The 23,492-nt window shown below is 52.3% G+C and overlaps 8 protein-coding genes across 8 annotated transcripts; 5 read left to right on the plus strand and 3 right to left on the minus strand.

Annotated features, from left to right (window-relative positions):
- Positions 1-171: 171 nt before the first annotated feature.
- On the minus strand, positions 172-2,610 carry HMPREF1120_01383 (uncharacterized protein). Its single transcript, XM_009155398.1, has one exon. It carries the CDS (start codon positions 2,144-2,146, stop codon positions 1,844-1,846), a length of 303 nt encoding a protein of 100 aa, XP_009153646.1. The 5' UTR covers positions 2,147-2,610; the 3' UTR covers positions 172-1,843.
- On the plus strand, positions 530-1,633 carry HMPREF1120_01384 (oxidoreductase; the record flags this gene model as incomplete). The annotated part of the gene is made up of 1 exon (XM_009155399.1): positions 530-1,633. One exon carries the CDS (start codon positions 530-532, stop codon positions 1,631-1,633), a length of 1,104 nt encoding a protein of 367 aa, XP_009153647.1.
- A 100-nt stretch (positions 2,611-2,710) lies between the features above and the next one.
- On the plus strand, positions 2,711-7,561 carry HMPREF1120_01385 (phospholipid-translocating ATPase; the record flags this gene model as incomplete). The annotated part of the gene is made up of 1 exon (XM_009155400.1): positions 2,711-7,561. The coding sequence occupies one exon, from the start codon at positions 2,711-2,713 to the stop codon at positions 7,559-7,561; it is 4,851 nt and encodes a 1,616-aa protein (XP_009153648.1).
- Positions 7,562-7,696: 135 nt separating this feature from the next.
- On the minus strand, positions 7,697-9,394 carry HMPREF1120_01386 (uncharacterized protein). The gene has a single exon (XM_009155401.1). It carries the CDS (start codon positions 8,834-8,836, stop codon positions 8,201-8,203), a length of 636 nt encoding a protein of 211 aa, XP_009153649.1. The 5' UTR covers positions 8,837-9,394; the 3' UTR covers positions 7,697-8,200.
- Positions 9,395-12,618: 3,224 nt separating this feature from the next.
- Positions 12,619-14,602, plus strand: HMPREF1120_01387 (uncharacterized protein; the record flags this gene model as incomplete). Its single annotated transcript, XM_009155402.1, has 3 exons — positions 12,619-12,941; positions 12,998-13,218; positions 13,272-14,602. 3 exons carry the CDS (start codon positions 12,619-12,621, stop codon positions 14,600-14,602), a joined length of 1,875 nt encoding a protein of 624 aa, XP_009153650.1.
- On the minus strand, positions 13,177-19,433 carry HMPREF1120_01388 (uncharacterized protein). Its single transcript, XM_009155403.1, has 2 exons — positions 18,117-19,433; positions 13,177-18,025 (listed from the first exon to the last, which is right to left on the minus strand). Exons 1-2 carry the CDS (start codon positions 19,335-19,337, stop codon positions 17,453-17,455), a joined length of 1,794 nt encoding a protein of 597 aa, XP_009153651.1. The 5' UTR covers positions 19,338-19,433; the 3' UTR covers positions 13,177-17,452.
- Positions 19,434-19,719: 286 nt separating this feature from the next.
- On the plus strand, positions 19,720-21,362 carry HMPREF1120_01389 (pre-mRNA-processing factor 19; the record flags this gene model as incomplete). The annotated part of the gene is made up of 5 exons (XM_009155404.1): positions 19,720-19,732; positions 19,787-19,831; positions 19,879-20,323; positions 20,374-20,840; positions 20,893-21,362. The coding sequence occupies 5 exons, from the start codon at positions 19,720-19,722 to the stop codon at positions 21,360-21,362; spliced, it is 1,440 nt and encodes a 479-aa protein (XP_009153652.1).
- A 910-nt stretch (positions 21,363-22,272) lies between these two features.
- HMPREF1120_01390 (uncharacterized protein) lies at positions 22,273-23,459 on the plus strand (the record flags this gene model as incomplete). Its single annotated transcript, XM_009155405.1, has 2 exons — positions 22,273-23,241; positions 23,298-23,459. The coding sequence occupies 2 exons, from the start codon at positions 22,273-22,275 to the stop codon at positions 23,457-23,459; spliced, it is 1,131 nt and encodes a 376-aa protein (XP_009153653.1).
- Positions 23,460-23,492: the final 33 nt, after the last annotated feature.

Genomic DNA, 23,492 nt, shown 5'->3' on the forward strand with positions numbered 1-23,492 from the left:
GGATTTAAGAGAAAGGTGTTGAGGTTACAGATAGTTCAGTACCAGGGCCGTGCTGATGATGCAGGTGGTAAATGCAGTGGGCGGCTTGATCTGATGCTGATAATACTGATAACCCCGATGCAGGTGCCTGGACGGCGGAATTCGGACGGGAATGTTGGGTTGAAGAAATACTGTGATGTGACGATATATATCATAACTATCAGGGTAAAAATATACCGGTAGGTAGGTATGGTGGGTATATATCCTTGTCTGTCTGTCTGCGAGTATACTGTATCTCTGTGTACAGCCGAAGCTGGAGGTAGCTACAGATACTACTAGTTGCTCATCCTCGCCTCCTCCTTGTCGAAGTTGTAGATCTCAGCTACAGTTGCTGCCCCTCCGTCTTTGCAATCTCATGTTAGCATTTGTTTGTTCCAGACCTGCCTGCCTTCGGCAAGCACACCTTCGAGGAGGAATCAACCCACTGCAGCTCAGAAAAGAAGGAAACAAAACGACAACTTGACCCCGGGCCGCCTGTCGCTTATCGATCATGTCCTCACTCACACCCACGCCCACCAACCACGCCGCATGGCTTCCAACCCGCCAGTCACCGACCATGGTGGTCGATGTGGCGCCATACACGGCTCCAGAAACAGATGAACTGGTCATCCGCGCGCGCGCCGTGGCAATCAACCCGGCTGACGTGGCGATCCAAGCCAAAGGGCTCCTGTTGGCCAGCGACGACGATTATCCTGCCATCCTGGGGTGCGATGTGGCCGGGGACGTGGTGGAAGTCCATTCTTCGTTGGCCCACGCCTTTTCGACGGGCGATAGAGTCATAGGCCAGGCGAGTCCACTTAGGACAAAAAGAAAGGAGAACGACAAAAAACTATACTGTTACTCGGCGTTCCAGGAATATGTGGTCCTGAAGGTGCCATTCGTCACCAAGATCCCAGCATCGACAAAACTCGAGGATGCCACGGTTCTACCGCTGGCGGTTAATACTTCTGCGACTTGTCTTTTTGCGCCTGAGTGTTTGGGCCTGAGACTGCCCAGCGGCAACAGGACCCAAGAGAGTCCGGCGAAAGAAGAGGAGACCGAAACTGAGACCTTGTTGGTCTGGGGCGCCAGCAGCAGCGTTGGCTCATGTGGTGTCCAGTTGGCCACGCTTGCAGGCTACGAGGTAATTGGAGTCGCCAGTAAGAAAAACCACGACATGGTCAGATCGCTCGGTGCGAAGCTTTGCTTCGATCACCACGACCCGAAGATGATTGATGATATTGTGCGTAACTTACAGGGCAAACGGCTCGTGGGTGCCTTTGACGCCATCTCAACCGATGACACACTCGCTGCAGTCTGCGACATCCTGGACCGGTCCGAGGGAAGAAAACTGGTCGCGGCGGTGATGCCAGGCGCCGAGGCCAAAGCCACCAAGGGGGTTCGGATTACCACCAACTTTGCGGCCGCGGCCAATGCTGTGACGGGCGGACTGGGCAAGTCGGTGTGGACATGGCTTGGAAAAGCATTGGATGAGGACAGGATCAAGTGTATGCCTCTAGCGCATGTGGTGGGACATGGTTTGCAAGATATCCAGAAGGCTGTTGACTTCTTGGCTCAGGGAGTCAGTGCGAAGAAACTGGTGGTAGAGATTTGATCTGGATGCTCCTGGCAGGAAAACGCGACACGACGGATGCAGTGAGGTCTATTTCCTCTCATATGACAGTCTTGCGACGTTGAAGCGTCGAACTCGTTACCACTGCATCACACTTGACGGGTCCGGAAAGCGCTGGAGTAATAACAGGTAATTCTTATCGGCGTTCCGCCAGTGATCCTGTTCGCAGGTCATCGTCCAACGTAAGATCTGTCACAAAACATTCCTCATAAGCATGGAGTCGAAATTCATGTAAGCAGCGGCGTTTTGCCTTCCAGTGCCATAAACCCGTATATTGCTGACATCGACGTCGAACTCCGAGTCCTTTGCGGTCGCTCTGGTACACAGCAGGCCAAGTTCGAAACCCACCTTGTCCACCATAGCATTTAGACAGTCACTCCTTCGTTTGCTTGGGCACATGGTGACAATCCAGCATTCTGGCCAGGCATTTGACAGACGCACTTCTCCGGCATCGAGCACCAACTCCAAGTCTTTTCGCGACGGGTACTCCATCATCTCGAATGTCGAACGGGCAGACTTACACTTTTGAAAAAATATCGAATTTTGATGAGATGATTTCGAGAGAAGGAAAAGCACAGAAGTACATGGAGATGCTGGGATTCGGTTATGGTAAAAAGTGACGGCGAACTGTTACATCCGGAGGGAAGCCGGTTTTGTTGTCGTTACTTGGACGTCGATCCAGGACTCGATCGATCAGGATACTTGTGGTATAGTGGGACAACTACAGTGGTAGTAGTAAGGCACTGCCACGCCACCATTCATTCCCCCACGCAATCCAAGACCAACTTTTAGACACTCTTGTCGCAAACTCCCAACATTCGCGTCGTCGTCGCCACTTCGCTCGTTTCATCGTTTCATCGCATAGTCTCCTAATTCCACTCGTTCAGTCGAACTCAGAACAGATCCTCCCAGAGCGCCGATTCGACGTTGCTCATTGTGTACAGTACCATCCTTTGAAGCCCGCCACCGATGTTCACGTTTCCTGCGCCTCGGATGACATTGTTCCGATGACTCGGCCATTGCCGCCAACAACTCTAATATCACCATACGAGCCCTGCTATGCCAGCCACCTCGCCCCAGGGCTCGAGTCACGACAAGAATGAAGAGCAAGATGTGAACTCGTCGACTGCGGTTCAACATGAGGGCGGAGGCCCGCCTGAAGGACAGGGCGACGAGGCGTCCGCAACCACGGTACCCTCGGCTGTTACGTCGAGGGTGCGGTTCTCCCTCGAGATCTCCAGAGCCGACGAAGATGCGAAACCGTCAAAAGAGACGTCCTCCACATCCGAGCGGAAACCCACTGGCATCCTCAAGACTCCATCGTACGGTCGTAACCGTGGCTACTCTCTAAGAAGGGCTCTCTTCGCCCAGAACATCCAGAAACAAAGTTCAGACAATGGGGGAGCATTTGAGTTGAATCAATCGAAGCAGAGCGATGATGCCGCCTCTGAAAAGACGCAACTCGGCTCCCAATCCACCACAGTTACCGTCGAAGAGACAGGAAGTCGAGATGATCAGACTCCAGGCCAAGCGCCACTCTCTGCTCCCTCCCTCGAATTGCCCTTGTATCAACGATGGCTGTCCAAACAACGTTCGAGAACGACTCTCTGGAACAGGCTGAAGGCCGAATATCTACAATTTCGTGAGAAGATTGTCCGTGCGAATGCCATTCCTCCCAGTCTCGACGGAAGACACGTTCGGGTGAACGTACTGAGTGAGGAGGAAGCCATCGATGAGAGAACGGGCAAGCCATACATTAACAACCTGATCCGCTCATGCCGGTACACACCCTGGAATTTCGTCCCCCGTCAACTCATGGCTCAATTTGGGAAGCTGGCCAATTTCTATTTTCTTTGTGTTTCGATTTTGCAGATGATTCCCGGTCTCAGTACCACGGGCACATATACCACCATTATCCCTTTGCTGGTGTTTGTGGCGATCTCCATGGCCAAGGAAGGTTACGATGACATCAGGAGACACCGTCTAGACAAGGAGGAAAATGCAAGGACTACACTGGTGCTCGACGTCGACCCGTCTCTCAGCGGCGCCGGTGACCTCGACTGGCAGAAAAAGAAGTGGGCGGACCTAAAAGTAGGTGACGTTGTACTGCTGAAGCGAAATGCTGGCGTCCCGGCCGACCTGGTGCTTCTGCGCGCCGACGAGCCTACTGGTACAGCTTATGTTGAAACAAAGAGTTTGGACGGAGAGACAAATCTGAAGTCAAAGAAGCCTTTGCCAGACGTGAGTGCTGCCTGTCAATCACTCGACGACATTGCGAATCTAGAAGCCGAATTCGTCGTCGAAGATCCTAACCTGGATCTTTACAAGTTCGACGGCAGAGTCACGATCAACGACAAGACACTCCCATTAACCAATACGGAAATCCTTTATCGCGGTAGCGTGTTGCGGAATACCCCTTCGGCGATCGGCCTTGTGATTTATTCTGGCGAGGAATGTAAGATACGGATGAATGCCAATAAGACCCCACGGGTCAAGGCACCGGCTTTGCAAGCCAAGGTCAACAGGATTGTTGTCTTGGTTGCCTCTCTGGTGTTCTTCATGGCCATCATTCTAACCGTCGCCTACCAAATCTGGCGCCGAACCACCGAGGACAAGTCATGGTATCTGCAATCTGCACGAGTTCCGTTTGGCCACATCCTCACTTCTTTCATCATCATGTTGAACACGATGCTGCCGCTCAGTTTGTATGTGTCACTCGAAATCATCAAATTGGCGCAGATGTTATTGATGAACGATATCGATATGTACGACCCGGACTCGGATACCCCGATGGAGCCGCATACTTCCACCATCAACGAGGAACTTGGCCAGGTCAGCTATATCTTCTCGGACAAGACTGGCACACTGACCAATAACTCGATGAAATTTCGAAAAATGAGTATTGCCGGTACCGCTTGGCTCCATGATCTCGATCTCCAAGAAGAAGCAGAGAACGAAGCCGGCCGGATGAAGCTGAAGCACAAGAAGAGGAGGGTGAAGGGGAAGGATGCAGTGTCAAAGAAGCAGAGACAGTCGCAGTCAACAGTGATCAGAAAATCTGCAGCTTCGTCTAGTGCTGCTATTGAGGTTGCGAAGCCTTCCGGCCAGGACGCTGACGAAGTCCAATGGCAGGCTCCTAACGATCTCAGCTTGACTTTGGAGACCGGGAAAACACAAGAACTACTCGACTATATCTACCGCCGGCCTAACACGGTCTTTGCACGTAAAGTCCGGTTTTTCCTCCTGTCCATGGCACTGTGCCATACCTGCATCCCGGAAAAGGACGACGATGGCAATATTACATATCAAGCTGCCTCCCCTGATGAGCTGGCTCTGGTATCGGCTGCACAGGATCTTGGGTACATTGTCACCGATCGACAAGCAAATACACTGACTGTCAAGACGTTCTGCGATGGTGATGAGCAAAACCCTGTTTACGAGACCTACGAAATCCTCGATGTAATCGAGTTCTCCAGCGCAAGGAAGCGCATGTCAGTTGTGGTTCGCTTCCCAGACCAACGAATCTGTCTGATAAGCAAGGGCGCAGACAGTGCTATCCGGAGGCTGCTGCGCCTTGCGGATCTGGCGGCCGCAAAAGTGCAAGCAGCGGAACGGCGGGCAATGCAAAGAAAGAGTCTCGAGGCGCAAGAAATGCTCCGGCGAAAAAGTGTACAATTCAGCCGGAAGTCGACCTCAGTGTATGGTGTGGAGGGAGCCTCACCACGACAGAGCAGTGTCTCGGTCGACCGTTCACGGAATACACGAGAAAGCATCGATATGTGGTTGAGGGAACGGGAGAATGATGTTGGACTGTCCACACAGCGAAGAAGCCTCCAGTTCTACACTCCACGGCCGTCAGCGCAGTTTGGTCCCCCTCGCCGATCGGAAAGTTTGAGAGAAAAGGGCCTGCAGTCGTCTCAGACAACACCCCGTTCGTCCTTGCAAGCAGATGAAAATGAAGACCTGGTAGAGGAAAGTCTCGTGGTGAACGACAACGCGGTTTTCGAGCGCTGCTTCCAACACATTGACGACTTCGCCACCGAGGGCTTGCGCACACTGCTCTACGGCTACCGATATCTCACCGAAGAAGAGTACAAGGCCTGGAAGAATGTCTATGCAGAGGCAACTACAAGCCTTGTAAATCGACAGGAGAAAATCGAGCAGGCGGCGCAAATAATAGAGCAGAATCTCGAGCTCCTTGGGGCGACAGCCATTGAAGACAAACTCCAGAAAGGTGTGCCCGACGCCATTGATCGGTTTCGTCGCGCCGGCATCAAGATGTGGATGCTTACTGGCGACAAACGCGAGACTGCCATTAATATTGGGCACTCTTGCCGGCTGATCAAGGACTATTCCACCGTGATTGTGTTGGATCATGAGCTTGGCGATCTACACGGTCGGATGGCATCTGCTGTTGCGCAAATCGGGAATGGCCAGACAGTCCACTCAGTTCTTGTGGTAGATGGCCAGACATTGACCATAATCGAGGCGGACCCTGCTTCTAAGGCCTTCTTCACAGATGTGGCCATCCGAGCCGATTCTGTCATTTGTTGTCGAGCCTCGCCGAGCCAGAAAGCATCTTTGGTGAAAACCATCCGCACTAAAGTGAAGGGTTCAGTGACGCTGGCTGTGGGTGATGGCGCGAATGATATCGCCATGATCCAGGAGGCCCATGTGGGCATCGGCATCGCAGGCAAGGAAGGCCTTCAAGCGGCCAGAACCTCGGACTATTCGATTGCCCAGTTTAGATTTCTGCTAAAATTGCTCCTGGTGCACGGAAGATGGAACTATGTCCGCATCTGCAAGTATACCCTGGGCACATTCTGGAAGGAGATGCTGTTCTATCTCGTCCAAGCCATCTACCAGCGGTGGACGGGGTATACAGGAACCAGTTTGTACGAGCCCTGGAGCTTGTCAATGTTCAATACCCTGTTTACCAGTCTGCCGGTGATCTTCATGGGCGTGTTTGAAAAGGACCTGGCGGCCTCAACGTTGTTGGCCGTCCCGGAACTCTACAACATTGGACAGCGCAACCGCGGCTTCAATTTCAGATTGTACCTCTGGTGGGCGAGTCTCGGGGCATGCGAAGCCGTGATTGTGTTCTTTATTATGTACTCGATTTACGGCATGGCATTGTTCACACGCGACCAGGATCTGTACGCGTTTGGATCGCTGGCATTCAGCGGCTGCGTGGTCGTCATTTCGTTGAAACTCCAGTTCATCGAATTGCACAACAAGAGCGTGGCGGCGGCAATAGCCATTTTTCTGTCGGTGGGCGGATGGTGGTTGTGGAACATTTTCCTCTCCTGCGTGTACCCGGACGATGTGGTCTATAATGTCCACCATGGGCTTTTGGAACGATTCGGCCGCAATTTGCTCTGGTGGATCACCTTGTTGCTGATTGTTCTGGTTGTGTGTCTGCTCGAAGTGGCTCTTAAGGCTTTCGGTGCTGTCTTTTGGCCCTCCGATGTGGATGTTTTTCAGGGCTTCGAGCAGGACCGCGAAGTGCGCAAACGCTTCGAGGAGGCTGCCGCCGATCTGCTCCAGCAGGGTTGGGACAGAGGCACTAAAAAGTCCAGTCTGGAGTTGGCGCGCGAAGCGGCTGAGCAGGCCGAGCGCGAAGCTCAGGTTCAAGAGCTGTTGAATAAACCGCGTGGGAATGTCGAAGACGGTCTACCATCACAGAGGCCAACAGCTTGGATGAAGAGAACGGCGTCAGGCGTCAGTGCGATTATGGGTGCTGCTGCTGGTGCGGGCGGCGTCAACGAGAGCAAATCCGTCAACAGGCCACAGCCACAGGAAAGCCAAGAAATGCAAGACATCTGTCCCATCGCCAGAAAGTCGGTCGACATTGGAGAGCTCTTCAGTAAAGGGTTTGGAGCGGTCCGCAAAGGACCAGATCTACGATGAGAGGCTTTGCAAACACAACACAGCACCTGTAAAGAATGCTGAACAGAAAGAAATTGATCGCGAGATACCCCCTTCGGTACCAGTATGGATAGACGATGATGATGCTATTGGGAGCAGGAGTTTTGTATATATCATTTTGGGCAACGAGAAACGACTACAACGTATATATTTGAAAAAGTTCAATATTTCCAGAAGCATTCCCTTAGCCACCATTAATAAGTCAGTACTGGCAAAGCATGCATGTACTCCTCTCTCGAGGTAGGGTAAGCTTAGGGTAGCGGAAGCAGTCTGATAACCATAATGATAGAGCTTCGATAGCAGAATCTCACACCTAGTACGAGTCACCTCTCTTCACGCAATTGGTCCAAATCCCCTCACACTGCATCCCCTTACAAATTGTGTGAAGAGAGATGACTTGTACCAGTGCATGTAGTGAGCAGAAGCAGGACCTCGGTAGTAGCCCAAGTATGGTAAATCCAGGGTAGGCAAGCAGTCTGATAATTTGAAACATATAATAGAGCTGTGATGGACTATCGATAGCAGCACCTGGTGGAGTACTATACAATGGCATTGTACCTAGGTAAGTGATACGTATGCTGGCGGAGCATTCGTCGAACTTGAACCACAGCTGTGGTACTACTACTGTGTACCGATTAGTCGTAACATTTTTATCGGAGCCGTGGATGCCTCCTTTACTCGGCACGATACAGTATGCGTTGGGCCACACTGCACTGCAAGCTGAGTCAGGAGTACGTCGTACGGAAAAGAAAAAAGTCGAGGCGAATATTCAGAAGAACAATAAAGGGGGCGGAGCCGAGCGACACCCGCACCGCCCACAATTTGTGGTGCCAATGCCGGTGCCCTGAAACGTTCGAGCCAGCCTCGTCCCGGAAGAAACAATGGAAACGAATCGTTCTGGAATAGTAGTACTAGTATGTGAAGGCAACATTCGACGCGACGATGATGCAGCGTAGTTCCCGTGTGTGTGTGAGAACTACATGCCCGATACTGGGAGTGGAGGCTGCGGCGGTGAGCAACGAAGGTGATACAAAACGGCGGGCCCCTGCAGCAGGTCAAGTCACACGTATGAGTACATTGTACAGCGTATGTCAGCAACTGTGTGTTTTCATCGTCTTTTACTATAGTTGATGTTGTATTCTTCCAAGGCTGGCGATGGCTGTACAATGTTGTATCAGGAAGTCCCCTTAGAAAATGGGTTTGTTCTCCAGTCTTCTTGTCATCGAGGACAGCTTGAACATCACAATAGCAGTTCATTATTGGCAGCGGTCAGTTGATGAGGTCAACAGTGAATGAGGCTCTCGAAGTCCATCCGTCGAGTAGGAGGAATCGAGTGGGTGGTTAGAGGTTCGTTTTATGTGACGCCCGTCAACAGCGAGTCGGGTTCGTCGCGCTGCGAGTTGAAGTCAGTGGCTCGTTTTGTTTGACAGATGTCAGACTGGCATGTGGCCGTCAAAGCAAACAAGCAAAAGAGAGTTCGCGAGGCTAAGACAAGAAGCTCGGATGCAATGTCGATGACAGTGATCGATGACAGCTGTCGACAGTAGACTGAATCCCAAAAAATAAACATAGCTACCTTAGGCTGAATCACCACGAGGCTGAACATGTACTTTGGTTTCTTGATTGGAATGTACTGATACTGTCATGTTTTGTGTTCTCAAAACGAACCTTGACTTGAAATAGGGCCCAGTGATACAGTATGTGATGCCAGTGGTGTGACGCCGACGACGACGACCTCTGCTTCGAGACGAGGATCGTGTCGTTCAGCGCGGCGCAGGCAACTTCAAGCTGCGAGTTTTGGAACACAGACTGGCGCGTTTTTGCGGCGAGGTGCCGCCTTTGCCAAGAGGATTCAAGCTTGATCAGGACTGGCGTCAGTCTGGATAAATGAGGGTCTCAGACTGACCCAATGAGCAGGGCGCGGGACCTGGCGTACCTGACGCTTGACTTGTTTTGCTCTAGCACGCGTGCCAGGGGGACATCAAGCCACATCAAATTGGATTGCATGCAATTCCTGCCTGCAAACCTCCCATCGTCGTCGGCTGCTGCACTGCAAAGTATGCTTGCAACTTGAAGCTCCCGTATTCCTGGCTTGGACTCAACGGCCTTCATCTCAGACGAGAGGGAGACGGCCAGGAACAACCTTCATGAGGTCATCTCTGTCACTTTGACATCCGTACCAGCACTGCATCGGGAGACAACAGGTCTCTTTTTTCGCCGGCTGAAGGTACACTGGACACTTGCTAAACGCTCCACCTGACGCCTCAGACACCTTGCTCGGCCCACTGCCTCGCGTTGTACGGTTAAGGCGGTGCTTCGCTACGCAAAAGGCCTTGATACGCGAACCACCTCTCCTTTCCGTCCCTGTCGAAGGCCTCCTCAGTCAAGACTACATTGCCGCGTGCTTGCTGCCATTCGGGCTGTCGTCTCAGTGCCAAGATGACAGAATGGATTGCTCCAAAGAACATGAGCTCGAGATTCTCCCCGATGAGGTAACGGAAAGCAGCTGACGGCGACCGAAACGCCTTAACAGCCCTCCGAGTCCCTCACCTGCAATCGGACCCCGAAACCTGTATCGGCCTTTTCTTCCAGCAAGTGGCGAGCTCCGTTTCGGGGCATTACTATCGCTCCAACGAACTATCGTAGCGTTTCCATGCACGACATTCATGGTCGACCAAAACCCCTGGGCCCGTTGGATCTTCAGGGGCAGAACTTGCTGTGCGACAGACTTCCGATTTGTACGCCTACATCTTGTAACTTCCTCTCGGGCAAAATACTTGCAAGTAACTTAAGTTCGGCATAAGAGGAAGCACGCTGCAAGATAGTCTGAGAGCAGTGACTTCTTCTCTTTGCGTCTGACTGGCTAGATGGCGAATAACAAATACGAACGACACTGCATGTCCTGCATGAATGTGCGGCTCATCGGGCGTCAGAGTACTGACAGGCTTGAAAGCAGATCATGACCGCCCTCATGCCGTCTTGGATCGACTAGATGTTCCTATCTGACAATCGAAATCGGTCTCCTTGAGCCGCCAACTGCCAGTGGTGTCTACATGGGTCAATGATGAGCATTACCTGCTGAACTTAACCAGTGAGCATCATCGACGTTCTGGTGCACAGGCACTGACTCCATAAGACAGAAAGACCAAAGAATGGGGAAGGACTAGACGACAACTACAAGCCCCTGACGATAACCGTCTCATGACTCGGGTAGGTGTTGAGCAGCGGCTCCGTCTTTGCCCTGTAGTAGGACAAATCCCACCGGTCTCGATGTGGCCAGCGCACAACGTCTGATGCAGAGCCAGGTCCTGGGTGACATGATGCTCTCAGGCATTAATGATTTCAAAATGGTCAACTGCGGATGTGGCTCTCGTGGCGATGAACGTGACTTCATGTCTCGGACGCGTGCCAGCATGGTTACAGCGTAAAAGAAGTAGTTGGCGTTTGAAGGTGACGCAGAAGACAAATCCAATGGCAGTGGTCAAGAGCGTTGAAAATTCAGACACCAACACAACGGCCGCTTCAGCATGTCAGGCTGGCCGTCAGGTTCGAACGCCTCCTCGCTGTTGGGTCGAGGGTGGTGCGTATCCTATACACAGTATACCGACGTACCTATGCCCCTTTCCCGAAGCCATGAAGAACTAACCCCCAGTACCTGCCGAACTGCGACACCTACCTTACCCACCTCGTCCGACCCATCCGTCAGGGTTGTTTCTGGGAATACGCGCCGGTGGATTCGACCGCAACAAATCAGTCGATGTTGTGACATGGGGATGTTTTGACTTGCTACTCCTGGAAGCGTTTGGCGCGTCAGACAAGTCCCCAGACCACGACGCGTGAGTGGCCAGGTCTGAGCGTGGCCGGCAGGTCGGTGGTCGGTGCGAACAAGGTTCAGGCGTGTTGTGTGTAACCAGAGAGCTAGACTGCTGGAGGTCTAGCATATCGTCAGACACTGCAGCCGGTGGATGTGGATCTGTCCTAACGCTTCGAGAAAGGGAGAACGGGAGAGGATGGAATAGGCCAACCTAAGGGCTGGGGGCAAGACGGCGAGACTGGAGCACTTGAGAAGGCAGGCTAGATGACGCCCTCTGGGCCTCACCGGGACCACTTGTAGCACCTCGCAGGGGTTGGACCACCGTAAACCACCCCTGGAAGTGCCCCCACCGGAGCTTGGGCCTCAAGGCTTAGGGAGGCTTTTCACGCTCCGGGCCCGACAAGCTTCTGGTACAAGTGGTGAGCTGGAGTGCTTTGCAGTAGTGGTCAGGGTGGTGTTGTACCTGCAGAAGCGCGCGTGCTGGGCCGGCAGCTAACCTTAGCATCCCACTGCCGACCGACTCCTAACCGTAGCAGGACTGCTAGTACGACTGAGGCTGCCCAGTCTCGGGGCTTTGTTGCAGTGCTGGAGCAATGAGCGTGCAGGACTGGTGCTCCAGTCTCCCAAGGGCTTTTAGAGGCCAGCCGCCCGCCAGTCAGCACGGGCGATTGAAGCACTAACAGCTCGACACTCTCCACCGTCATTGGCAGGCCCGGCGTGTTAGCTGACTGGCGCTCGCCCACTACTGGCACCTCCTGCTTCGCTGGGCCTCCTCCCTTATTGTCTTGCTGCCGTCCACCCCGATTCCTCTTTTCTTCCCCCGTTCTCACCGTCGCCGACCTGTTCCATCTCTGGTCACACATCTCAACTACGTTCTTTCTTTTACTTGTCTTGTTTAACATCGTCTCGCCTCGAGCGTGCCTTTCACTCTTTCAAGGCCCTCGACCACATTCATTAGGCTTTGTGTTTTCAGTTCAACCCTAGTCGGTCATTACCAGTTCACACTGCACCCCTTTTCGAAACAGCATTCGAACTCGAACTTCGGCATTCAAGGAACTGCTCAATCGATTACAATACAACTCTGCTGCTTGGAACAGCTGTGCATTACCAAGTTCTCCTCTTCGGCTACTACAGCTCCAGCACCGACCAGCATTTCATTCCTTACTAGACCTCAGAGAGACTACACCGCCTTGCCATAGGCATGAACAACGACGCGACGGATAACATGTCCTCGGACCTAAACGACATGTCGCCTGTATCGACTCCGTCATCGCCCTCACCGGCCCCCCAAACCACTCCTGCCACTTCTGGTAGCTCTGCCTCGGGCAGCACACAAGCTCCCAGCTCGGCACCTCGCCGGCCACCCCGGAAGAGTACCCTGACACAGCAACAAAAGAACCAGAAGAGGCAGAGGGCAACGCAGGATCAGTTGGTGACCCTGGAATTGGAGTTCAGCAAGAACCCAACTCCCACGGCTGCCACGCGTGAACGGATTGCCCAGGAGATCAACATGACCGAACGATCTGTCCAGATCTGGTTCCAGAACAGGTGGGTAAACCATGCATCGATGCACTTTATGTAAGGTTGACTGACGTTGGATATAGCCGTCGTCGGGCAAAGATAAAGATGCTTGCGAAGAAGGGCTTGGACAATGGTGAAGATTGTGACATGCCAGAATCCTTGAGGCAGCTGCTGGCCATGCAGGCCATGGAATCTGGCAGACCATTCCCACGACAGCTACTCGGCCGACCTGGTGGGCCGATGGCCCAATATGGAAGCGGTGGCATGTTGATGAATGGCGACCTAACGGGTCAAGGCAAAACCGGTATGTGACTGTTGATGAATTGTTACAATATCTCTTTACTGACGTGTCCAAAGTCATCCAACACCTCACCTGTCGCTCCCTGAGCATTGGCACCTGGCGCCGAGTCGGGCAGAACGCCATGGACCTGGTCATTTTCTACTCTCCCGACAAGGCCTGCATCACCTACTATATCAACAACGATTCTGCAGGCTACAAAATCGAATACCCCTTCGCCTACATCAAAAGCATTCAATTGGAACCGGGTGACACGGCTCCGAATGCAAACGGATCTCCTCCACGTCTGGGCGGGCTGGTCATTGAGCTGACCCGGCCTCCCAATTTTCACATGGACTCTTCCGGCTCAGGAGGCTTCTACCAATGTGGTGACTTCACCGAAGATCAACAAGCATCTCAAGTTTTGACTCACCATTTGGGAGGCCATCCGAAAGTACTCAGTGGCCAGCTTGCCAAGTTGGTTTCGCTCGAATCTTTCCAGAACAGACATAGTCCATTCGACATGGCCGCCATGCCAGCGTCGGCTCCTGTTTCTCCAACCTTGGGCATTGTGCGACCGGCATCTCAGCCGTCGGTGCAATTCGCCCGCCCCCACCATCCTCCTCATGTGGGAATGTTCCAAGAACAATATGGCGTTCATCCCCATCTTCATCCCTCCCGAATGCACCCTGGGCACAAGCGACAACGCTCGCGCTCCGTTCCAATCGCCCTGGACTTTTCCATGCTGCATGGCCCCATGCCGACTTTCCATGTTCAGCAACCCTCGCCTCAACTTATGCATGACAACCACAACCCCTTCCAGTCCTTGCCACAGCAAGCCGTCCAGACCCCGATCGGGCCAACTCTACAGATCGATACCTCTGCTGGGTACGGCATGGACTTTAGACAAATGCCCATGTCTGCCACAGCCACCTCGCCGTCGGAATTCGCCAGTCCGGGCTTTTACCCTTCGAATCCGGCTCAAGCTCCCATGTCAAGCTCTGAGTTTGGCACTCCGCAACAATTCAACGTACCGTTCCTCTCACCATCTCCCATGGTCGACCCGCACATGATGCCTACCTCAATGTCTCCGTTGTCTCACATGAGTCACGCAGATCCCGTCATTGCCGACCATTCGCCACCCTTGTCTGGCATGCACCGAAGTGCTTCGGCCGACATGTTCAGCATGGGCCATGAGCACAATGGGATGATGGACGAGACGCTGATGTTGGGCGAGATGTACTCGAAGCAAAACCTGAACATGCCCATGCCTAGTCCCGGATATGATGAAAACGGACTGGCCATGATGACCGACATGTCCGAATTCCACACACCCCGGGAACACATGGACATGCCCATGACGCCGTTCGGGACCATTGACCCCAACTCGTTGCAGGGCAGTCTACACTAGCATGTCCGCCGAGACTCTCCTGTAACAGATTGAAACGACCTTATGCCTCTCATCTAGAAAAGCCGGACTGAAACACAGTCACGGCTTTCTTGCACAATTGGATTAACATTCAATTCCAGCCCTGTCCGGACGGTGCTCAACCTCTTTTTGCCGACTTGTTACATATATCTGTTTTTGTTAGTATGCGCAGGCCATAGTCGCCGGCAGTCTGATAGCGTGGATAGCTGTCACTTCTGTTCTGTTTTTGTTTGTCGGTTTGGTTTTTTGTTGTCTAGTGACGTGGTTATGCATCCGAAACGATTTCTTTGGTTGGTGCCTGATAGGAGGGGTGGTTTGGAAGAGTAGTCAAAAGCTTAGGAAGCGAGCGCTTCCGGCTGAATCGAATCTGGCGTCTCAAACTCGGCTCCATCTTGGTTGATTTGTTTCCCTTGTCCATCCATGATTGAGTCGGCCGCTACGAGTCTGCCAGTACAGGAGCCATCGTCATCACTTCGTCGAGCGCCGGCATCGGCATTGGTGTGAATTGTCGAGGGTGAAGAGGTGAAAGCACACAAACAGGATTCATCAGGAACTGAAGTGAACTGGGGGGCGATAGGTGTTTATAATATTTTGCAGTCTTCAATAAACAAAATGAGGATCTACTAGAATAGAGGCAATCTTTGTCGCATCTGGGGCAACAAGCGTTTCAAATTTCGTTGCCAGATTGGCGTAAATTGCTAGAAATGAGCTTCAGGTTTGTTTGTATATCAAAGTCTCCAGATTGTTTGGGCGTCGTCAAGGGAGGCGTAGGCTGGAAATCTCTCTGGGAGTGGCTTGTAATCTCGTAATCTCCCCTGGGGGCTCCAGCGTGGTTTGGGCGTTGGTTGCTCAGCCTGATCCAGTTTAATTTGCCCAATGGTGGAGGATGAGGCTGAGGCTGACTGAGGGGGTCATGGCTCACACGGGCTTGGGCTTGGTGTCGAGGGGCAACACTCGTGATTACCATGGTAAAAGGGGTACCTCAGGCTGAGGCAGAAATTGGGTGCAATCTGGGTGTACTCCTAGTGATCTGGAAGTAATCTGGCCAATGTGGTACCCAACTGCTGCTGGAGATTGCGCACAGGTACTGTTGGCCGTACTAGTACCGCTCAGCTCCACTGTCATAATTGGTTGTGAGATTGCATCAGTGTCCACTAATATCAAAACACAGTCGATTACCTGGTACAACACTGTGCTGTATCTGGACTATTAAGGTACTTGGGGGCTGTTGATAGATCTTGAGGCTGAGGCTGAGATTGATGCTGACGAGGCTGTGCCCTGCAGAACGATCGACGCTGCCCTGCAGTCGAAGCTAGGTGTTCGTATAGGAAATGGAGATCATTTCAAGTTTCCTTTGTTGTGGTTCTTTCTGGAGACTGGACCACCGCAATCACAATTTCTTTGGGCGGTGGCGTTGGTTACCTAGGTATCTACCTTGCTGATATTGTCGTCGATGAGCGTTCGCCGTTTGGTGGAGTTGTGTGTTGTGTTGTGATGGTGCATACGTATGCACCGCTACGAGTACTGGCAACAACATGTTTGTATGTTCATCAGGGTGGAAGCAGTTCAGCTACCCGAGATGAAGCCACTGTGTACCATTCCAGATATGACCGAAATGAACTCGCTGCAAAGTGCTCCTCGACATGATTTTATTCGACTTTCTCTTGTCAACAACGTGGCAGTGACAGTCATTTTATTGACAGCAGGTGAGATGTTGGGCAGAATTTTAGGTGAAATTGGCGGCGCTTCGCTTCGCTCAAGAGCCTGAGGTGAATTATTGACAAATCAGGGAGGCATTGCACTTCAAGTTTCTTGGATGTAGGGTTTGTTCGATAAGATATCAACAGCCAACATTGCGAACACCCGGGTGTACGTGTGTATACGTGTACAGTATGTCTTGCGCTGTTGTCTCATCTTGCATCTGCGGCGCGCGAGCTGTACCGGATCTCGCTGGACAGGCCAGTCTCCTGTCGGAGTTGGTGTTCTTTTCATGACGGACGGAATTGGACTTTCTGGATGGAACAGATTTTTAAAATCGGAGAATCGCAAAGGTGCTGCTCTTGTTGCTGCTGCAATGGCGGTGTCTGTGTTTCCAGTTCTCGTCGCGTGCCATTTGAATAAGGTACCTGTCGCTGGGTAGGTCATATATCCTAACCACGAGGTGGAAATGGAGCCTGAGGCAAAGTTTACTGCAATACGGCTTGTTCTGCAAGCCATGGGTCTGAGCATAGCGCTGTGTGTTCAACCTCAGCGTCAGCTTCGGGCTCTTGCACCAAGTGTCACGGTACCCGTTCGTATATGGACACGTCGACCGCAAGACGATGGTGGGGATAGTGCAGTATACCGCCACCTGTTCCCCGTGGTACGAAGTTCTGCATAAGAACACTGGTGCACTGGCTAGGGCGGTACCCTTTTTCTTCCAATCCGTCGCCACAGCCCGAGCCTCTTGGCCATAAGACTTGGACGCAGATTTCGACACTGACCACGACGTCCAGGTCGTCCCATAGGTGATCGCTGGGTTGATTGTGCAGAATGGAGGGTCCATAGGTAAGCGAGGCGTTCGCTCGAACAGATAATGCATAACTGAATTCTTGCCCCTTCTGCTTCCAGAGTTCGTGGAGGGCTTTCGACGTGTGTGCCTACGCCGCGATGCCGCCGAAGGAGGCCTCCATTGACGGTGAATCATAAAACCTACCCTTGCATGACCGGTTCGTTCCGGTTCCAGCGTCGTAATCTGTAATATGATTACCAGGCGAATGGAACAAATGCTCCTCACATCAACCGGAGAATAAATTCGACAGATTATTCGTCTGCCTCGACATTGTTGTTGTTTCACACTCCCCAGATCCCCAGGGGATCCTCTCCTCCTGCATCGCCGCTTATCGTCCGCCGAGCTTGTAACCGCTTAACGCGCCTAGCCAAAATTCCGAGCGCCAGAGGGCCGACAATCGTGCACAGCAGAATTGCCCAGGTCACGATCAGATAGATATCCGACTCTAGGTTCTCGCTGCTGTTGGTGGACGAAGACCCATTTGTGTCTCCGGAGCTGTTGAAAATGCCGTTGGTGGCTGCCAGCGCTGAGATCAAGAATCCAATTTCACCCCGTGCCACCATGGCGCAGCCGAGCAAAGAAGCCGGGTAGAGCGATTTTGGTCTGGAAAAGGATGTGAGAGCAGTTCTATTCTGTCCGTGTTGCTTTCGATGCTGCTGCTGCTGCTGCTCATCGTTCGGCGCATGTGATGGCGGTCCGGTTCGTCCTGATATGGTGGACGCTCGTGCAAACCGGATCAGCCATGCTCCGCAGAACAGCTTGCCTAGTGTCATTAGAATGGCGTAGACGAATCCTCGCCAGATGATGGAGCCTTGAAACATTTTGGTGATGGGAATCGAGAAGCCAATGGATGCCTGTTCGTTGCGCAAAGAGTTTCATCAACTACATGAGCTGTCTGACTGCACAATAGCAGAGAAGCAGGCAAACAATGTTACTGGCACTTACAAAGAAGAATGGTTTCAAGATCCGCTCGACTGCAGGACCATAAAAGCTTTCGTACATGGTCAACACGCCACTGTTAGTGTCTTGCGCGGGTGGCGCTGTACCCAGCGTTGGCACGTCGTCGTGCTGATGTTTGTCTCTTACGTCCTTTTCTGGAGGAGGCGTCGGCAGACGAGAAGAAGTCGCTGAACTGATATGGTCGTCGTCATGACCCTTCTTAGCCGTTGCTGGGTCACCAACACCTTGTTCGCCATCCCTGGCTGCCCGATGAGAGCCAGATTGTTTTGGGGCCTTTTCTGCCGCCTTTCCAAGACTCTGAGACGAGCTTCCTCGGTCAGAAGTCGAAGCTTGAGGCGATCCTATGTGCTTTAGAGTGCTGTCGAACCACGTCACGCAAACCCCGGCAAGGTATGCTGCAAAGAGCCCAGAGGTGCCTGCATAGCTAGCTGCGCTGACCAGACCTACCAGCAAGGCTGTAGAAAGGAGGAAATATACTGCAGACTCTGAGACCAAACGGTTCCCCCTACAAGAATCCACAGCCTTCGTAATCGCGCTAGAATGGTGAATCCAGATTGGCTTAACTAGGAATCTGCAAGCCAGCGGGAGAATAAGTGCAAAGCCGACACTGACAAGAATTGGCCGTATAACAGTAGTGGCATGGATAGATTGGTTGCCAGATCCAAGATTGGAAATGACCTGTACCATGATCAAGCCGACAACATCATCAAGCATCGCTGCACTGGTCAAAACTGTGCCGAGTCGACTATTGGTCAAGCCAGTCGTCTTCAAGATGCTGAAAGTTGTCCCAAGGCTCGTAGAACACAGGGCTGCTCCGGCAGCAAATGCTTGAAGATTGCTAGCATCTGCAAGGGCTAGAAGCGAGAAGGAAAACGCGATGGGCAGAACAATCCCGGTGATTGCGACGCAGCTCGAAAGGAATAGTGTGGGTTGTACTGATTTGGAAGAGGTTGACAGACCTCCTTCGAAGACAATGACAATCAGTCCCAGATACCCCAGCTGCGTGGCCACTTCTTCAAGTTGACGGGAGAGTATTTTGGCCCCTGGTGTTCCCCACGCCATGCCAATAAGTACCTGTCCAACGAGCCCGCAGTAGAAGACATTGTCGAGGACTGTATTAACAATGTTCAGGGCGAGAAGGAAGGACGCCTGGATTAGGATGGTAACAATACCAGGCTCCTCATATGGGAGGGCGGCCTCTGCCATTATATATGGCGGCTCGCTGTTTTGGTATGTCGCAAGAAGACTCCATGAAAACCAAGAGACTTAGAGGGCCAGACTTGGGAGAGAGAAGCCGTCAATAATGAGGTAGGACGTGGGATTATGCAATGTTTAGCATCACTAAGAGAACTTTAGATGCAGGCTCTACAGAAGGTCTGCCGAGACGATATGATGACTAATTGGTGAAGCATGAAGACGCGGACCTGATTGGCTGCATGTTCACTTTATGGTAGATTCGCAGCCTGCTCTGGAACTTTTTGTCCAGTGCCTTCAGTTCGCGACATTGCGCTGCGACAGACACTCGTGTGTCTCGATCTCGCCGTGAATCCGCGGTCTCATTCAGTTTCCTATCAAAATCGTTGCAAATATGTTGTGCGCAAGTATGTCAATGGCCCTGAGCACCCTTCTCAATCATCCATTCTGACAGCTCGCAGTTTCCGGGGAAAGACCTCAGGTGCCCGTTGCTTCGCGCAAGAGTGGTGAGTGCGGTCGGCGCAGTACGGTGTAATTGTCTGACTCGGTCCAGGCCGCGTATACGAGAAGCGTTTGATCGAGGCCTATATCAGCGAGAATGGCACCGAACCGGAGTCCGGAGAGGCTCTCACAGTTGAAGATCTTATCGAGCTCAAGACCGATCCTACGGTCTATCCGCGGCCACCACAAATGACCTCGATACCCGCTATGCTATCTTTCTTCCAGAACGAGTGGGATGCTTTAGCCTTGCAGACATACACACTACAAAAAGAACTGGAACAGTCCCGGAAAGAACTTACGGTGGCCTTGTACGAGAACGATGCTGCTGTACGAGTTATTGCACAACTCACCAAAGAGCGAGATGAAGCGCGGGAAGCCCTCGCCAATGTCAACATCGGAAGAGCAGCTCCCACCAGTACAAATGGCGATGCTATGCAAGTGGACAGTGCTCCGCTGCCTGCGGCCATTTTGGAGATGATTGACAGTGTGAAAGAAAGGTATGCAACCGTGCCACTTAACTCGATTTGCCTACTGACGTCTGTGCTAGTTTGTCCAAAACGAGACGAAAGCGTCCTGTTCCAGATGACTGGGCTTCGTCCGAAGAAATCTCAAGCTATAACACCACCACAACCTCAGAAACGCCCTATCCTGGCGGCACCGTACTCAGTGTACATTCCGCTGGAGATTTGGTTCTCGTTGCCGGGGATGGCAGTACGGCAGGAGTTCTTTCTCTGTCAGAAAACAGAATAGTGCAGACTTTGGAGGGCGGTCCAGGTTCTGTAACCAGCGGTCTTTGGGCCCATGACAAAGCTGTCATTGCTCTGTCTACTGGCGCAGTTAAAATCTTTGCAGGAGGGCAAGAGACATCTTCATTCTCTGTCCATGCCGGTAGTGCCACCTCTGTTGCGCTGCATCCTAGCGGTAGCATTTTGGCCTCGGTGGGTGAGGACAAAACCTACGTGCTCTACGATCTTGATTCGGCACAGGTCCTCTCCCAAGTGCAAAGTAATTCAGGTATGTTTGCTCCACGCATATGTGCGGATCGTTATCTTCTGACACCATACAGCTCTCAATACTGTGCAATTCCACCCTGATGGCCATTTGTTGGCTGCTGGTGGCTCGGATTCGCAGATCAAAATTTTTGATGTCAAGTCTGGAACCCAAGCGGCTACGTTTGACCTTTCCGGACCAGTCAAATGCATCTACTTCTCTGAAAATGGCACTTGGCTTGCAGCAGTGGCCGAGGATTCGTCCCTGATTTCAGTTTGGGATCTACGAAAGGCCTCCGAAATCAAGACTATCGAAACCGGCAGTCGGATCAACTCAGTTAGCTGGGACTATACAGGGCAATTTTTGGCAGCCGCAGCAGCAGACGGCATCACAGTCGAGCAATATTCCAAGGCTACCAAGGAGTGGTCGCAGATCCTGAAGAGGGGCGTCCCTGCGACGAGGGTTGCCTGGGGTCATGGCGCACACAGCCTGATCACCCTCAACAAGGGAGGAGAGGTGACCAAGTTGAGTGCTCAGCACAGTTGAATGCCCATAACCTGGGATGTACGAGTAGAAGATCACGGAGACAAGAAAAGTTGCTTTTGATACCCATCGGTTGACTGGTGGCAATAGTCTGGATGACAAAGGCCTGTTTGATGAGCGGTAGGATACTCTACAAAAGGGAGACATATTTTTAGATCTCCTGCTCGTTTGATCTCACATCCTTTGTCTGATGTCACGCTTGAGGTGCTGAGAGGGAAAATAACATGATGACCGGTCATGGTGCTCTGGAAATGAGAATGAGGACCTGTAGTTGTATATAGCGGTTGAGGACTGTATTACTCAGCCTTGTGGCTTCCGAGGTTTTGATGTGGCGTTGATGAATTCCAAAGTTGGAGAAACTGACGGGAGCCAAGGGCACGTCATACACGGGTCATTACAGTAACATTACGGCTGATACTGACGAGCACCGCGGCGTGGCGGCGGATATCGCAGTCATTACTGGTAATTCCAATTCAATTCAGGCTGGACTGCAGGTCGCTTTCACTTCCGCCACGGCAAGTTTGGCTCTTCTTACAACGACATTCCGACCTCAACCTTGAAACTCCTCGTTCAGCCCTTTACCGAATCCCACTCCACTGCCTGAGTGTACCAGCACTTTCACTTGACCCAGGGACGCAATTTCGAATGCACCGGCGCCCTCTTTGTTGGCACGGATAATATGCCTTCAAATCCAACGCTTTCTTTGAGCAACTTCCTCAATTCCGCAGCCTCTTCCAGTCGAAAGGTACGCCCGATGGCTCGCTCTCAACATTCACTGCGGCGGCCCTTCAATGAAAATCTAGTGACATGAACTAACCCATTATTATAGCGACCACACGCTGAAATCACCCGATCGGAGAGTCGCAGCATTAGTCCGAACCTACCTTCAAAACGCCGTCGTATCAGTCGGTCCATGAACTCGAGCCTCTTTTCTACTTCCTCTCCTACACCAACACCAACGCCTACCTCTACCGTGACGAGGTCTGAACGGGACGGCTACGACTACCGATATCCTGTCATGTCCTCACATACTACAAGGGCTTCTCAAGGCGCAACTGGTGAGACAATCGATCTTACCGCCGACAGCGATAGTGATGACGACAATGACACTGCCTCTGAACAATTACAGCCTGCCTCCAGGCAGCCTCCTCGGAGAAATCCGCAACCACAACAAAGACCACGGCAGTCACGCTCACGACCTGTTCCGCATGGGGGTGCACCGCCATTCGACAGAAGAGTACAACCAGAGTCGCTGGAAGTGATAGATCTGCTAGATGATTCGGATTATCAGACAGAAGAAAATGATGAGGAGCGCCAAGTTCTTTTCGATGGCGACTCTGATACAGGCTATGAGAGTCCAGACGACGTCCAGATTGTGGATGAGAGACCTGCTCTACCGGGCAACCCAAGACCGACTTCAACACGACCTACGACCCGACGACCTTCCCCACGACAATCAGCCCGGCCGACATGGGCAAACATTCCAGATATGATCCGACGGAGTGGCCAATACATGTTTGGTAATGCTGCGAATATCAACGAAGTTCTTCTGAACCGGCTTGATGGGCTACGAGCACGGACGAATGATGATCGACAAGACCATGGGGCTCGGGACGACGGTGTAGGCAACTTCATCATCAACCTCGACTACAGACAACCCGCTTTTGCTCTTGGTGGCCTTGAAATCTACGACCGCAGTTCAGAGACACCTCAGGGGCCCGGGATCGGAGACGCTTATAAAGCGCCTCCTCCGCCACCGCAGGGATTCATACGCACTTTCGCCGAAGACGATGTCGTGCTCTGTCCTATGTGTGGTGATGAATTGGCAACCGGAAAGGGTGACACGAAACAGCAAGTCTGGGTCGCCAAACAGTGCGGACATGTAAGTTGCTTTTGACGGCGGCGTTCCCGCTACAGTATCACTAACATCCTGTTCAGGTCTACTGTGGCGAATGCGCTACGAACCGATTTTCCAGCAAATCTCGCAAGAAGGACAAGAAAGCGGCTCCGTCCAAAGTCGTCCCTTTCTCGGAATGCAACATCGATGGGTGCAAGACCAAGCTCAACAACAAACATGCAATGTTCCCTGTCTACTTGTAGCGAGAGGTCTTTTCGAAATCGGGGCAACATAGT

The sequence above is a fragment of the Exophiala dermatitidis genome (assembly GCF_000230625.1).
Source record: "Exophiala dermatitidis NIH/UT8656 unplaced genomic scaffold supercont1.1, whole genome shotgun sequence".
Lineage (NCBI taxonomy): Eukaryota > Fungi > Ascomycota > Eurotiomycetes > Chaetothyriales > Herpotrichiellaceae > Exophiala > Exophiala dermatitidis.

What these genes read in the sequence shown, in the direction of transcription:
- HMPREF1120_01388 (XM_009155403.1), bottom strand. Translation starts at nt 19,337, where the DNA reads ATGGCAGAGGCCGCCCTCCCATATGAGGAGCCTGGTATTGTTACCATC. An exon ending in TCTTGAAACCATTCTTCTTT is followed by an intron (nt 18,026 to 18,116) that starts GTAAGTGCCAGT and finishes CGCAACGAACAG; the next exon opens with GCATCCATTGGCTTCTCGAT.
- HMPREF1120_01383 (XM_009155398.1), bottom strand. Translation starts at nt 2,146, where the DNA reads ATGATGGAGTACCCGTCGCGAAAAGACTTGGAGTTGGTGCTCGATGCC.
- HMPREF1120_01386 (XM_009155401.1), bottom strand. Translation starts at nt 8,836, where the DNA reads ATGAACTGCTATTGTGATGTTCAAGCTGTCCTCGATGACAAGAAGACT.